General features: G+C 42.9%; 1 protein-coding gene across 1 annotated transcript; it reads right to left on the minus strand.

The window, feature by feature from the left end:
* Nucleotides 1-1,189: 1,189 nt before the first annotated feature.
* On the minus strand, nt 1,190-15,814 carry LOC120913418 (DNA topoisomerase 1-like). Its single transcript, XM_040323329.1, has 3 exons — nt 15,744-15,814; nt 13,917-14,042; nt 1,190-3,848 (listed from the first exon to the last, which is right to left on the minus strand). The coding sequence occupies exon 3, from the start codon at nt 2,249-2,251 to the stop codon at nt 1,793-1,795; it is 459 nt and encodes a 152-aa protein (XP_040179263.1). The 5' UTR covers nt 2,252-3,848; nt 13,917-14,042; nt 15,744-15,814; the 3' UTR covers nt 1,190-1,792.
* Between the last annotated feature and the right edge of the window lie 823 nt (nt 15,815-16,637).

Raw genomic sequence — 16,637 nt, forward strand, 5'->3', positions numbered from 1 at the left:
TTATAGCGTTTATAAAATAGGGGATAGTTTTATTGCATTTTTTCAATTTTTTTTTTTTTTTTCATGACTGCGACATTATGGCGGACACTTCGGACAATTTTGACACATTTTTGGGACCATTGTCATTTTCACAGCAAATAATGCATTTAAAATGCATTGTTTATTGTGAAAATGACGATTGCAGTTTGGGAGTTAACCACAAGTTTCTAACTGTAGGGTGGTGTGGCTGTAGGTGTGACGTCATCGATTGTGTATCCCTATAAAAGGGATCACACGATCGATGACGCCACCACAGTGAAGAACGGGGAAGCTGTGTTTACACACAGCTCTCCCCATTCTTCAGCTCCGGGGACCGATCGCAGGACTCCAGCGGCGATCGGGTCCCGGTCACTGAACTTCGGACCGGGTCGCTGGCCCGTGACCCACGGCTGGGCACTAGCACAGGACGTACCTATATGTGCATGTGCCCAGCCGTGCCATTCTGCCGACGTAAATGTGCCTTAGGCTTATCTATAGGTAAAAGTTAGGAGGGGGGGTTTACAACATAACATAACATCACATACTCCAATTTAAGTAAATCTCCCCCAATGTTCCATGAAAGGACACAAACAACTAAGGTAACTGAAATAAGGGTGCATTTTTATTTTTTTAAAGACCAATAGTGGTTAAAATATCTAATTAAAAAAATCAAACAGTTCTTATAAATGTGTTTTAATCCCATTCAGTTGTGTATTCTCTTTAGTGTTTTGTTGTGAAGCCTGATATGCCATTCCTATATATTTGTGATTATTTTATCTTGGAGCTTGTAGACATTCAAATGCACATAAGTTATGTTATACCGAATACGAAGTTTGTAGGAAATCCAAATACATGCTCTGCTAATTCAAGTGTGATTATCAACTCTTACAGTCATTCCATATACACCGAATACTGTGAAATGTGCAGTGATTTCATAGACTTCTAATTGTCCCATATTTAGTGAAACTTGCCGTTTTATTCAAAACATAGGCGTGTTTTGTGCAGCTATTCCATTAACACATAGGTGTGTTTAATATTGTGTAAAACTTGTAGTCATTGTTTAGCTTCCTGTCTGGCTGAACTTAACTCTTTGTTCACATTTTTGTGCTTTTCAGTGTTTTGTATAGTGGCATCCTTCCATGGCTGGATACACGGAAGTGATATCCTGTGGTTTTTTTTTTTTTTTTAAATAGTGACGTGTCAGGCATACATATCCTAGTTTATAAGATCCAAATTAAGAATGTAATCTATTCAGTACCTTGGGATTCTTGGGAAAAACTTTCCAACCTATCAGAGGCTTCTTCTACTAGCCATTGAACCATGCTTTTCACCTCTACCTGCAGTGATTTCCATTCTTCGTCCTCCATCACACCATCTTCACCATCATTTATGTCTTCCTGATTGCCCACTGTGTTTGGTGCTGATTCTTCTTGAAATGTTGAGAATTCTGCTTGTGGTTCTCCTGATCTTACAGTACACGTGGTGTGAGTGATCACAATCTCCTGTTTTACTGACCTGTCTTTGATCTCTTCTGAAACGACTTTTCTTAGACCTTTATGTTTTTTTACACATTTGTTCTTCTTTGGCAAATTACCGTCTTCAAGACTGTCCTGTTCAGTTATTTGGGCTTTTGTTTTCCGCAAATTATTCCCTTGTCGTTCTTGCTCTAGACAGGGCGTATCTGGTTTTCTTGTCTTCTCTGTATTGCTGTTCTGTTCTAACAAGCAGTCTCCTCCTTCCTCTAAATAGCCATCCTGTTCTAAAAACTGATCTCCTACTTCTCCTTTTTTGTTTTATGGTTGCCCTTTTCTAGAAACTGGTCTTCTGATTTTCCGTCTTTCTGTTTATGGCAGTCCTCTTCTAGAAAATGGTCTTCTACTTTTCCATTTTTCTGTTTATGGCAGTCCTCTTGTGGAAACTGGTCTTCTGCTTTTCCATCTTTGTGTTTATGGCAGTCCTCTTCTAGAAGCTGGTCTTCTGCTTTTCCGTCTTTGTGTTTATGACTATCCTCTTCTAGAAACCGGTCTTCTGCTTTTCCATCTTTGTGTATATGGCAGTCCTCTTCTAGAAGCTGGTCTTCTGTTTTTCCATCTTTGTGTTTATGGCACTTCTCTTCTAAAAGCTGGCCACCTGCTTTTTCTTCTTTGTGTATATGGCTGTGTTGTTCTAAAAGGTGGTCTCCTGCATTTTCTTCTCTCTGTATATGGCTGGCTTGGTCTGGAAACTGGTCCATTGTTTTTTCTTCTTTTTGTATATGGTTGTCCTGTTCTGGTGAGTGGTCTTCTTTTTTTATTTTCCCTATTTGGATATTCTGTTTTTGAGAGAAGTTTTCTGGTTCCTTCGTATTCCCTACATGGATTTCCTTTTCTGGCAAGTGGTTTATTTTTTCTTTATAACTCTCCCTATCTATCAAATGGCTTTCTGACTCTCCTACAACCTCTTTATGAGTTTTGACTTTAGGAAGATTTTCATCCGATTCTTCTACTTTGTCTTGTTTGTTCTGAGTGTCTTCAGCAATCTCTGCATGGTGGTCAATTACAACTGGTAACACTTCCCCATCTTTTTTATGTTCTGAAAACTCAGATCTTGCTCTCCCCCTCACTTTCTTCTTGTGTTGGTGAGCTTTTAGCTATGTCTACTGTATTTTCTTCAGGGCTTTTTTGTTCTTGACAGTCATTTTCTAGCTTTTCTGCATTCTCCATTATCATGCCATTTTCTGGCAAGTCATTTGCCACATCATCTGCCTTCTTTGTGTGGATGAACGGATTGTGTTCTTTTAAGTCATTGTCTAGTTCATGTACCTTTTTTGAGTTTATCTCTAGATTTGTTATGCTGTCTCTCGCTTTTGTAATTTTGTTGCCCAGGTCCTCCACTATTTCTTTATGATTCTCTTGGCCTAACATGTCTTTGTCATTGTGTCCGTTTGCCTTGCCTGCATGATTTTCTTGTTCTTTCAGGTTATTTCCAAGTTCTTCCACATTGTCTGTTGGGTTTTGTATTCTGCCATGCCATTCCTTTTAACACCTATGTTCATTCCACCATTATCCTTTTCATCCACAGTTTTCTCTGGGTCTCTTAAATTCTTGTCATTGATTTCCCTGTCACCCTGATCAGCACTTAATTCTACTTTTCTCTCCTGTTGTAGAACTTTGCTTCCCTTTTCTCCCTTCGTCCTTTCCTCACTTTCCTTCTCTTCTGACATTTTTCCTTTTCTCCTCCCAATATATCCCCATATCTTTTTGGTTTGGTAACTTTCCCACTTAGGTCTAATTTTTTCTCATGGTGTTCTTCTACAAAAAATCCTTCCTTGCACTGCTCCATTTCTATCACTTTTTCCTTCTCTGTGGCATCTCTTTCTCTCATTAGTCTGTAGCCTCGAATTTTTCTCAAAAAGGACGCCTTGGAGTATGGTTTTAATTCTTCCTCTGGAATTGCCTGGTTTCCTTGTTCATCTACCTTATTTACTTGTGCGTTTATCTGCTCACCGGTTTCTGTCCTTTCTGCTGGTCTGAGACAAGGTAACCGGAAAATATTCCCACTCAGCACCTTTCGTTTTTTTCCCTCTAACTCCATGTTTGTCCTCTGTGCTTTGATTGCTTGACGAGGCATCCTCTAGGGACCTATCCGGCTCTGTCCTTTTCAGAAACAGACAGATGAATCCTCCTCTTAGGCAAGATGGTTGAGCTGCTTTAGGAGATTCCATTGATGTTCTCTGTGATCTGTCATGTCCTTCAGAGATTGCATTTTCAGATGTTTCTGGACTGCCTGGCTGTGGCATTCCCATAGTTGGCTTGGTTATATGGCTAATGATGATGTCTTATCTTCAGTATCTGTGTAAAATAAAGCAAAAATATCAATGGTCAAAGAAAATATGTGAAGCAGTTTTATGAGATCTCTGTCGCAGAGTGGTTCCTTTTTTAAATTTCTTTAATCTTTTTAATATATCCACCTGTGAATAAAAATAACGCAAAATAACGCATGCTAATTTTAGTTTATTTAAAAAGGGGCCCATATCCTCTATCTCCTGGTTACCAGTGCAAAGAATGCTTCTCCTGTGATTGGAGGAGAGCCTGTCATGTGGCTTTGACTGGTAATATGACTGCCCTCTCCTCCTTACTTTTTATTTACCCATTCACAGGGACGCACAAGCATAAAGGCAGCTGCCCTAGGGTACAAGATAGGGGGCGGCAAAACACAAACCCCCAGCCAGAGTTCTCAGACCCCAGAGTCGCCTTCATCCCTCCCAGTATGCAGGAGTGGCTGGAGTGGGGGTGGGGCTGTAGTACCAGCGTGGGGTGGCATGAGAACAATGGTGGGTTGAACTAGCAGTAGGAGTACAACATGGAGAAGTCAAAGATCAACGGGCACAGTGTCACCCATTGTCGCCTCCTCACACCTGATTTAAAAACTCGAATTGCCTTACTACTGTGTGGCAAATTGCATACAGTGCACGGCAATCATTGGTTTAAATTGGATGGTGAGGAGGCAACATATCGCATCCTCATCACCTGTCAAACACACTTGGACCACTTTTCAGAGGAGCAGCAGTGCCTGCTGCACTTGTGAATGAGCCCTTAGTATTATTCTGTAGCGGCACCCTTAGGACTTGTTTACATGTACAGTTGGGGGGGGTAAAACCCTGCGGCTGTCAGGTTACCACCCCCATCCACGCTTCCTTTAGCTGCAGCAGCCAAGGGTGTACACCATGCCACAGCAGGAGGTGAAACCCCCTGTTGCTTTTGGTGGGTGCTACCGCCTGCCAATCATAACCCATTCAAGTAAATGGGGCCACTCTGCAAGCGCCCCGCAACTGCTTTAACCCCTTGTTTGCTGTGCTGTACTGCATAAGGTTGCAGGGCACTTGCAGAGTGGCCTCTTTCATTTGAATGGGTCATGCTTGGCAGGTGTTACACCTACCATCCATGACAGGGTAAAAAACTCCTGCTGCAGCTGCGACATGTGTACACCCTTGACCACTGCAAGTAAAGGGGGTGCGGTTGGGGCGGGGATGATAAAAAAACATCATAACTATGGGGTTTACCACCACCCCCCAATCTGCAAATGTGAATGAACCTTTTACTGTTCCGAGTCCCCTATAAGGCTGCTTTCACACTGATGTGTTGTGGTTTACCTGCACCACAGGTGCAGCACAGGCATTTGTGACTTTCTTGGGTTACCTGCACTTTAACCATAGACTTCTATTATCTTGTAGGTGTGGTTTGCTTTCAGAAAGTTCACCAAACCCGCAGGATATAACAGAAGTCTATAGCTAAAGCGTAGCAATCCTGCAGGAAAGCAGTAGGTACAATGCACTGCACCCACGGTGTGTGGGGAACCTGCAGCACATCAGTGTGAAAGCCCCCCGCTACTATTATGCCCAGTATATTGCTTCACACTGACCTGAAGATTTCTTCTTTCCTGCTGCTGGGACCACTCTGGAGACTGATAGGATAGGAGGTGGACTGCAATTGGTATCACTCCACATGGGACAGGAGTCGGCACTACAGAGGAGGCATCTCTTATGTGGCTCTTGCTCTCTACTACAGCTCCAACTTTAGAATTATTCTTTTAGTATTGCACTCTGTTTGATGGTCTGGGATAACGGGTCAGCAAGCCCAGATCGCGATCTACCAGTCACCTGTCCCGCGAGCTACTGGTAGATCGCAATCTACTGGTTGCAATCCCCCGCTGTAGGTTGCTCACTCAGCACCTCCTCTATTCATTAAAAGCCTTACTTTCTTTTCCGTGGAAGCAAGCTGCTCTGTGATTAGAGGAGGTGCGAATGAACATCGAGATCTCCCCTCCTGCAATCACAGAACACCTTGCATACATGGAAAGAATGAATGGAGGAGGTGCCGAGTGAGCAACCCACAGTGTATTCATTGTATTGCAGCTGGAACTACAAGTCTCAGCACTGGATGTTTGGCTCCAACAGGCGACTGCTGCCTAAGTAAAAATAAGATGATTTAAAATGCAGCAGTAACCAAATATTAGCGCTTACTTATTTATACTGTGCAAATAGTGAAAAATATTTTTTGGGCGATACTTCAGCTTTAGTCTGGGAACAGTTTACATTTCTGTCAAGTTTTTTTTTTTTTTTTTTCTCCCTCCCCTGTGATTGCTTTGGTGAGTTTTTCCTTCACTTTATGCCCTTTGACACCTATACTAGAATAGGTGGGTTAGGTTGCCACTGGGGCATGAAATGCATGGAGAGCAAAAAAAATAAAAAATCTAGGGAATTCAATAAATATCTATTGTCAGTTTTCAGGCGCTATGGCCCCTTAAAATGGCCTCTGCAGACTCAAAAAATCCCTACCACCTGTTTGGGTAACTTTATCGACGTGCAGCAGATTTAGATATTTCTTAATAGCGCCATTTTACAAAGTGGTGCTATTAATGCACAAAATTAAAAAATAATTACCTCCAGTTTGTAGATAACAAAACTGGAGGTAATTAATCCTACACTAACTTGGTGTACAGAGACGGGCAGAGTGCCTTTCTCTATACACAGTATAGCAGAGCAGTATAATTGTTTTCTGTAGGCCAATAGTAAGTTGTATGTTGGGTAAGGATCTGCTGACTGCTTGTTGTCAATCACATGGGGAGGGAACCTGATGGGGAACTAGTGTCAGTGAATCCCCATCAGGGTCCAGCCCCCTAGATACAATTTTTTTTTTTTTTTTTTTTAATTGCAACCAATTTAAAAGCGGTAGTAAACACTGCTTGGTCACTTACACATATAGGTAAGCTTATGATAAGGCTCACCTGTAGCTACAATGAATAAACGTGCAGTGATGTCACCGGGACCAGTTTATCTAGCGCCCAGGGTGAACATGCCAAATTGTGTCAGCAAAAATAGTCCCCCCCCAAAAAAAAAAAAAATCGAGCACTACTCTGCATGCTTACCCCCTAAGCTTAAATTCCTACTCCCAATCCGCACCCTGATGAAATCCGCTTTCCAGTGCAAATTTTTTGCCCCCCAACCCCCGCAGCTCAAATCCTTTCATTTCCCATATGCCCCCAGCACAGATCCAACCCCCCCCCCCAAAAAAACACCTTCCTAGTACAAAATCCCCCCCCCCCCCCCCAGCAAAAATTCTCCCCAATCCCCCATCCTAGCACAAATCCCCTTGATCATCCCTGCTAGAAAAAATACACCCCCTCCCAAGAAAAAATACCCTCCTGGCACAAATCCTACCCCCCTTCCCCCCACCACCATATTACCTTTTCTAGCACATACCTACAAAATTTCCCCCTCCTAGCACAAATCCCCCCCCCCTTCCAACACAAATCCCCCTCAAATCACCACTCCTAGCAAACCTCTCCAAATGTCTTCTACTAGAACAATTCTTATCCCCTGCTGCTCCCCAAATTCCCCCTCCCAACACAAACCCCCTTGTGGTACCCCCCACCTCACATGATACCACAGTGCCCAGGACAGCTGTCACTCCTGCCCACCCCTTGTCCCAGGCCTAGTCACCGGCACATGCACACTGCACTCTGAAGTGAGGGCACACTGAATATGCCGTCAATCCAGAGCTCTGTGCCTCAATAGTGACTCCTGTGCCATGTGTGGGAGTGACATCATCGCGGCTTAGCCATTCAACGGCCAGAACCCGCAAACCTACTCTTCACACCACTGCTCTGTAGGTGCAGTACGTTTTCAAAAGCCCTGCACGCTGCATCTTTGGCTTTTCAAAACTGAACCAAAAACACATTGAAATTAATGGAAAATGCATAAAACTCTTAAACACATACAAAATGCACAGCTGTTGCATTTTTTGGTGCATTTTTGAGTCTGTTTCACAGGTGCATGCCAACCAGAAAACGCACCAGAAACATAAAAAATGCATATGCGTTTTTTGACAAGTTTTTTTCAACAGAGCAGTGTGAAAGCACCCTAAACTACACTGTATATAAAATATTATTAAAAAAGGAAATGCAAATATTTTAAAAGCAAACCACAAACCTAGGTATCATTATGCTGACAAAAAAACCTGAAAAAAACAGTACTTAAAGCGAGTTCCAAAAAGTGTAGCTGCTGACTTTTAATAAACAGACACTTGCCTGTTCCACTCCTCTTCCCCTCCTTATCGCCGGCGCCTAGAAGGAGGGGCCGCCTAAGGCGAGAGGAGGAATCTCCTAGGCGGCCCCTGGGCGGAAGGAGGAAGTGGGACAGGAAGTCCCACTCCCCCCCAAATAAATGACAATGCCAAATGTGGCATGTAAGGGGGGCGAGGAGTGCTTAAAGCGGAAGTTGCACTTTTGGGTGGAACTCCGCTTTAAAGTGGTTGTGTGTGTGTGTGTGTATGTATATGTATATGTATGTGTGTGTATATATATATATATATATATATATATATATATATATATATATACACTACACACTATAGTATGTACTTGTCTCAATTAAAAGCATCCAAGTGTCATTTCTATCTGCTGCTTTGTTCCTTTATCAGCATGAATAACTTCTGACAAGTTTCCTGGCACCAAGAGAAAAATGGTGACAGGGGAGGGAGCTCCAGCTGATTGACAACCTCAGCTCTGTCCCTGTGTGCTGTGTGGAAGAGGGTGTTTCTCTTCCCTCCAGGCAGCTCTCAGATCTCTGCTCTCAGATTCTCACTGATCTCTGCAGAGTGTAACTTCAGCTCTCTGCCCACTGAGACAAGCTGTATAAGTGCTGTACTTTTAACAGATGTAGAGGAGAGAAGACCACAGATAAACAGGTACAACAAAGGAGGATTTGTTTAATCTCTGCATCACCGGCATCCAGTCACTGTAAGGGTTTACAACCACTTTAAATGTTTGAATATGTGTCAAATACAGTGCCTTGAAAAGTATTCCTACCCCTTGAAATGTTCCACATTTTATCATGTTGCATACAAAAACGTATATGTTATTTATTGGGATTTTATGTGATAGACCAACACAAAGTGGCACAGAACTGTGAAGTGGAATGAAAATGAATTTCCCCTTTTTTTACAAATAAGTATCTAAAAAGTGTGGCGTGCATTTATATTCAGCCCTCTTTAAGCCTTGTACACATGGTACGATTGTTGGCCAACCGAATGGCGTATGATTTTTGTCAAAAGGGCGTGGGCCAGGATCTTGTCTTGCATACTAACGTTACACAATTGTCATGCCACAAACATGAACGTAGTGATGTACTATGAGGAATTTCACCTCTTGAGCGCCACCCTTTGGGCCCCTTCTGCTAATTTCGTGTTTGGTGAGCATTGATTCCAAGCATGTGTGTTTGTACTTTCGACTTTTGTGTGACGGATTGTGTACTCCCCATACGAAAATCAGACATGGAGACGTTGTCCACTGAAAATTTACTAGCCTGTCATCCAACATTTGTTGCTGGAAAATTGGACAACAGTTGTCAAAAGGAGTGTAATAACGGTATGATTTTAGGACAACAAAATGCTATGTGTGGTGGAAAACTAACACTGCACATCACCTGAACACACGTGAAACATGGTGGTGGCAGCATCATGTTGTGGGGATGCTTTTCTTCAGCAGGGACAGGGAAGCTGGTCAGAGTTGATGGAAGTTGGATGGGGACAAATACAGGGCAATCTTAGAAGAAAACCTGTTAGAGTCTGGAAGACCTGAGACTGGGGAGAGGTTCACTTTCCAGCATGACAACAACCCTAAACATACAGCCAGACCTACAATTGAATGGTTTAGATAAAGCATATTCATGTGTTAGAATGGCCCAGTCAAAGTCCCGACCTAAATCCAATTGAGAATCTGTGGCAAGATCTGAAAATTGTTGTTCAGACGCTCTCCAATTTCTGATAGCGCTTAAGTGATTTTGCAAGAAGAATGGGTAAAAAGTTTACTCTCTAGATGTGCAAAGCTGGTAGAGACATCCCAATAAAAGACTTGAAGCTGTAATTTGCAGTGAAAGGCGTTCTACAATGTAATGACTCAGGGGGGCTGAATACAATGCACGCCACACTTTTCACATATTTATTTGTAAAACATTTTGAAAAACATTTTATCATTTTTCTTCCACTTCACAATTCTGTGCAACTTTGTGTTGGTCTATCACATAAAATCTTAATAAAATACATTTACAGTTTTGGTGGTAACATGACAAAATGTGGAAAATTTCAAGGGATATGAATACTTTTTCAAGGCACTGTACTGTTGCTTATTTCTCATCATCATCATTATCGTAAAATAATAACATTGTAACAAGCCACACTACTAAGCTCGCCACACATGTTACACTCTGATTGTAAAATCTCCTTTCGACCTACCAACAAGTATGTAGTGCAAGGACTAGCCCGATTGGGGGTAGCTTCTCATGTATGTAGATTTGGTAGATATAAAGTTGATTGTACAGAAATTATATGGTCAGATTATAATGCCGTGTACACACGATCGGAATTTCTGACAAGAAAACCGTGGATTCTTTTTCCGATGGAATGTTGGCTCACACTTGTGTTGCATACACACAGTCACACAATTGTTGTCGGAAATTCTGAACGTCAAGAACGCGGGGGTGACGTACAACACTCGACGAGCCGAGAAAAATGAAGTTCAATGATTCCGAGCATGCGTTGGATTTTTATGCGTTGGAATTGCATACAGATGATCAGAATTTCCGACAAGAACTTTTCAGTCGGAAAAATTTGAGAACCAGCTCTCAAATTTTTGCTGTTGGAAATTCCAACAGAAAATGTCCGATTGGTGCATACACGCGTCGGAATTCTCGCCCAAAAAGCTCACATCGAACTTTTCTTGTTGTGTGTATGCGGCATTACATGTATGGTGAGCCTCACATTTGCGTATTAAAGTATATCTCTAGCAAAAAACCCTATCGGTTGTCTTATTTGCTGTCTGTGGAAACAGAAAATTTTGCGCTATCAGTGGTAAGCAGCTCGCACACCAATAGACAATGGTGGAAACAAAAACAAACATAGAAAGTGTAGCGCATAAATTAGAAGATCACCCACATAAATGGATGAATAAACAGTGTATAAAATATATAGTGAAAAAATGTTAATGACAATGGTATCAACCAAGCAATACTAAACACTAATGCCGCGTACACACAATCATTTTTCGGGTTGTAAAAAACAACGTTTTTCAGGCTCTAGAAAAAACAACGTTTTTTTCAACTTGATCATTAAAACGGTCTTGCCTACACGCGATCGGGGAAAAAAATGCTCTAGCAAAGCGCGGTGACGTACAACACGTACGACGGCACTATAAAGGGGAAGTTCCATTCGGATGACCCCACCCTTTGGGCTGCTTTAGCAGATTTCGTGTTAGTAAAGACGATTTGCGCTTTTCTGTCTGTCACAGCGTGATGAATGTGCTTACTCCATTACGAACGTAGTTTTACCAGAACGAGCGCTCCCGTTCTCATAATTTGCTTCTGAGCATGCTCAGATTTTTCACGTCGTTAAAGCCTACACACGACCATTTTTTACAACCCGTAAAACTACAACGTTAAAAACGTAGATAAAAAATAAAGCATGTTCGAAATTTTTTTTTGCCGTTTTTCAGAACCCGAAAAAATGCTCTGAAGCCCACACACGATCGTTTTTAATGGACATTAAAAAAAACGTAATTTTTTTTAGAACCTGAAAAATGGTCGTGGTACGCGGCATAAGTGTATACATGAAATCCTCCAGTGAAATGTAAAAAAGTCCAAAAAATTGAGTGCCTAAAAAGTCCCAAGCCTCGAGTTGAAGTGCAATGAAGGAACCATCACCGATCGTTGAAGGGGAAGCTTACCAGAGAATATAAGTGTATTTACCTACATTAAACATCGGTACCTTTCAGTATACGCTATGTGCCTCTCTCTCTTTTTCTTCTACATCTCTACTTATTGGTTTAACTATTGGCCCACACTGGGCATCCCGGAAGCGACTATTTACCTGATTTGATCTCTAGGTTTCTTCTCTGATTGACGTGCGAGTCGTACCCCGTGAGAATTGCAATTGACGATCCAGGTTCGAGAGTGGTTTATATTCTGCTTTACTGACCCTCTGGTACAGTAATCTCTGGTAAGCTTCCCCTTCAACGATCGGTGGTGGTTTCCTTCATTGCACTTCACCTCGAGGCATTGGGACTTTTATCACTCAATTTTTGGACTTTTTTAAATTTCACTGAGAATTTCATGTATACACTACTTAGTGTTTAGTATTCCTTGGTTGATACCATTGTCATTTCAATTTTTTCACTATATATTTGATACACTGTTTATTCATCCATTTATGTGGGTGATCTTCTAATTTATTTGCTACACTTTCTATGTTTGTTATTTGCTGTCTGTGTCTCATTGGGGATCCTTTTCCCTTTTTTACTTTTTGATTATAACTAGAAGTAAAAATACATTTGTCCAAAAATAAAAGGCAAGTTATTACCATAGGTGGTGTCCCAATGGAATATTACTTCTCTCATTCTGTTGCAGTGACAACCTTAAAATTTTTGCAGCAATAAAAAACATGACAAGGGTTGTAATCCTTGCCTGTTCTGCAAAATCTGAAGACAAAGGTTTTGACTGGAGATGCACATTAACACAGAAGGCCGAAAAACAAATCCAAAGGCATGTAACCATGCTGTGCAGATGTAATGTACAAAGGACTTGATCCCAACATGTGGGGACTGATTTATTAAAGGCAAACAGACTAGGCACTTTGCAAAGTGCTGTTGCTCCAAAGCTTAATAGATGAGGTAAAGTTTTACTATGCAAAGAATACCAATCACGTGCAAAGGGGAAAAAACAAAAACACACACAAAAAAAAAAAAAAAGATTTTTGCTTGCAACATGATTAGATCATGGAAGTCAGCAGAGCTCTCTGCTCATTTACTAATCTCTGGAGCAACTGACTTGCAAAGTGCACAGTCTATTTGCCTTTAGAAAATCAACCGCATGGAACCTTGAAGAGGAATAGCTGACATCGCAGAAGGCCTACACAGCTTAAACTCTGGTCCAACAGGCTGTAGGCGGGCACAGATCACCAAAACTGGATAACACAATTTCTTGCTGCAGTATTCAAATACTAGACAGGCATACCCAATAACTGCCAATTGATTGTAATTTACAGCAGAGAACTCACTATCCCATACATAGTTTTAGCCATGGAGGGTGCTCTGCCCCTCGTTATTAAGGTGAAATGTATAATACACCTCTGGTCTCCAGACAAGGTCCTAACACAAAACTTTCCCTCTTAACAAGCTTTGCTCTTTGTCTTTGTTCATCACTTCTCTCATGTGACTCCTGTCTGGAACACAGCTCCACATGCCAACAGACATTCACCACCACTCCACGTCTTTAAAGCGGGGGTTCACCCTTAGAGGGCACTTTTCCCCCTTAGATTCCTGCTCGTTATTACTAGGGAATCGGCAATTTATTTTAAATATGTGCAGTACTTACCCGTTTACGAGACGCATCCTCTCCGTCGCTTCCGGGTATGGGCTTCGGGAATGGGCGTTCCTTCTTGATTGACAGGTTTCCGAGAGGCTTCCGACGGTCGCATCCCATCGCGTCACGATTTTCCGAAAGAAGCCGAACGTCGGTGCGCAGGCGCAGTATAGAGCCGCACCGACGTTCGGCTTCTTTCGGCTACGAGTGACGCGATGGATGCGACCGTCGGAAGCCTCTCGGAAGGTTGTCAATCAAGAAGGAACGGCCCGCTCCCGAAGACCCATACCCGGAAGCGACGCAAGAAGATGCAGCTCGAAAACGGGTAAGTACTGCACATATTTTAATATAAATAGCCGATTCCCCTAGACCGAACGAGCAGGAAGCTAAGGGGAGATTTTTTTTTTTTTTAAATGGTGTGAACTCCCGCTTTAAATCACACTCGGACCCATCCTTCCAGAAAAACATTTAACTTCAAAGTGGACCTTCACCCCAGAATTGGTCTTACCTGCTTTCATTTCCTCTCCCCAGCCTCGTCGGATATAATAGGAACCAATTTTCATGGTACCTGCGCCCACTTCCTCGTTCCTCGCCCTAGGCAAAGATTCTCAATAAACGCCTTCCTGAAAAACGGCTTTGGGGAGTAAGTAGGTGCTGCATCAACCACCAGCTGGAAATCAAAGACATTCAAAGTGCGATGTCACCAGCACACCAAGGATCTTCAGAACGGGTCCTAAACTTTATTCAGCGATCACATCATTAATTACAGAAGCAAAGTTTTCAAAGCCATGCAGGACTCTAGTTGAGGCATGTGACGTCACATGCCTGGTGAAGGGGGTCCTGCGTGGCTCTGCAATGTTACTTCTGTAATTATGATGTAATCGATGAATAATGCTTTGGACCCGTTCTGAAGATCCTTGATGTGCTGGCGACATAATTCTCGCTTTAAGTGCGATCAGTGCAGGCCAACATCATCTAGAGCCAGAACAAACATGCCAAACTGCATCCTCCCCAAAATATGAGCATTACGTGTCATCAAAATTGCCCCTCCCACATAAAAACACAGCGCATGAATCTGCATGCTTACCACCTGAGAATTATTTTCCCCCACCACCCAATGAAATCCCCACTCTCGGCACAAATGTTTGCCTCCCCATCCCCCAAATCCCCCCACCCTCCAAAGAATAAAAATTCCCCCTCCTAGCACAAATCCTCTACCCTTGAAATTTCCCCTCCTAGTACACATCTTCCCCTCCATTCAAATCCATCCCAGCACTATCTTCTTCCCCCATCCCCCCATCCTCCCAACACAAATGCCCTAGATCACCACTCTTATGACCCCCCCCCCAAATTCTTCCTTACAACATAAATCCCTCCCCGTATCTCCTTGTGGTGCCCCCCACCTCACATGATACCACAGTGCCAGGACAGATGTCCACCTGCCCACCCCTTGCCCCTGCGAGGATGATGTCGCCTTGTCCCAGCCCCCACACTATCAGCCTCCTGGGATCACGTCATACATCCAGGAGGCTGCAGAACTAGTCTAGCATGCGCATGCACAGAAGGGAAGCCAGCTGTGAGCCATTAGGAAGTTTCCCCTAGCTCCCAAAACCAAGATGGTGGCATTGAGAAGCATCAGCTGTATAGAAGACAGCGCTGGACTCCAGGTGCTAGTAAGTATCTCTTTCCTAAAAGTCAGCAGCTATTTGTAGCTTTTGACTTGCAGTTTTCCCATTCCCTGGTGAAGTCCCCCTTTAATCACATTGTCACTACAATTTTTTCTATTCTCGCAATATTATCCACAATACAACTACTGCTGCCAACCCTCCCTTTGCCTTTTTTCCTGCCCATTCTTCTTTTCAAAGGGGACATTTTTGGGGCAAGGTATCCTATTTGTATTATTTAATGTTATTGTACAAGCCCTGTATGTTCCTACTGTGTACAGTGCGAACTGCATTCATTGCATCAGTGTGAAAGCTCGTACACTAAGCCCTGGATATGCATGTCAACTACACAAAAAAGCGGTTACATGATTTGATTATTTATAAGAGAACAATCACACATTCATAGTATGGTATAGTTCTAGTGCAATGCCTGCTGGTCCCCTCCTAGGTATGTGGCTTCTGTATTCCTGTCCTGAGGTATATGTGATGTCATGAAGCTCCTTCCTCCAGCCTGTGCTGTCTGCTGTGTGCTGCCAGTCCCTGATTCCTTACTGCATTGTGTGACAACCCTCCATCCCAGTAATGGCTGCGCAGTTCCCTACTATGATGTATCGCAGTCCTGTGCGGTTCTATATTTGGGTTCCATTCCCCACCCCTTTCCGTCGGCTTACACAGCGTGCAGTCTTGGATCTCCTCTCTTCTGTGGGATGCAGACGGTATGTCTGTGCAAACAGACCCCCCCCCCCCCTCCACCATCACATCCCCCCAAACGTCGCTCACACTTCATTTCTGTTTCCATGGCAACCAATCTGCGAAACCATTCAGAACCCCGAGAGAGCGCACTGACAGACATGTGTGTTTTCATTACTGCGAAAGCCGCCAGCCACAAACTGATGCGTAATGATTACCGGCTATGACACAATATGTGAAATATGGGCATATTGCTTAGAAGGCATGTTGGATGCAAATCATCTTCCTGAATCCAGTGTATGTGTAAGTGCGTATGAGGAAGCAGGAAGTCGTTTGATCCTTTGGAAAGTGCATTCTTTGCCATTCAATTTGCTATAAACCTAATCTCTAAAATCTCAAACAATTTTTTAAGATGCAAATGTAATCTCCAAAGTCATTTGCAATTTGTGTTAATCAGAAATTTCACTAAATTTTTCCATAAAATATTACCTAAAGGGTCCTTGTTTAAAGCTGATCTCTGAGATAAGCAAATATTGCCTAAATATGAGAACCATGTGTAGCGACCTGCTACTTTTTTAGCTGGCGCTGCTTTAAGTTTAGAGCGTAGTCTGAGAGTTAGTTGACTCAGACCGTATGATTTTTCCAAATTTTGGGCCTCTTTTTTCAGCCATGGCTGTACTGTGAGTGACCACTATTGTTGTCTGGGGTGCCGTTACAACCCCAGGCCAAGGGTGGCAGCAGTCAGGTCAAGGTGTTTTGGGTGCTCCCCTTCCGCAGCCAATCAGTGGGGGTTGATCGTCCCGCTGTGCATGCTGGGGAGGAGTATTTAAGGGACAGACGCCATTAGACCGGGGTCGTCGATCGCTGGTCTGTCG

This window comes from Rana temporaria, chromosome 9 (genome assembly GCF_905171775.1).
Source record: "Rana temporaria chromosome 9, aRanTem1.1, whole genome shotgun sequence".
NCBI lineage: Eukaryota > Metazoa > Chordata > Amphibia > Anura > Ranidae > Rana > Rana temporaria.

Bases quoted from the DNA above. Each gene is read 5' to 3' on its own strand.
- LOC120913418 (XM_040323329.1), bottom strand. From the start codon at position 2,251: ATGGACCAGTTTCCAGACCAAGCCAGCCATATACAGAGAGAAGAAAAT.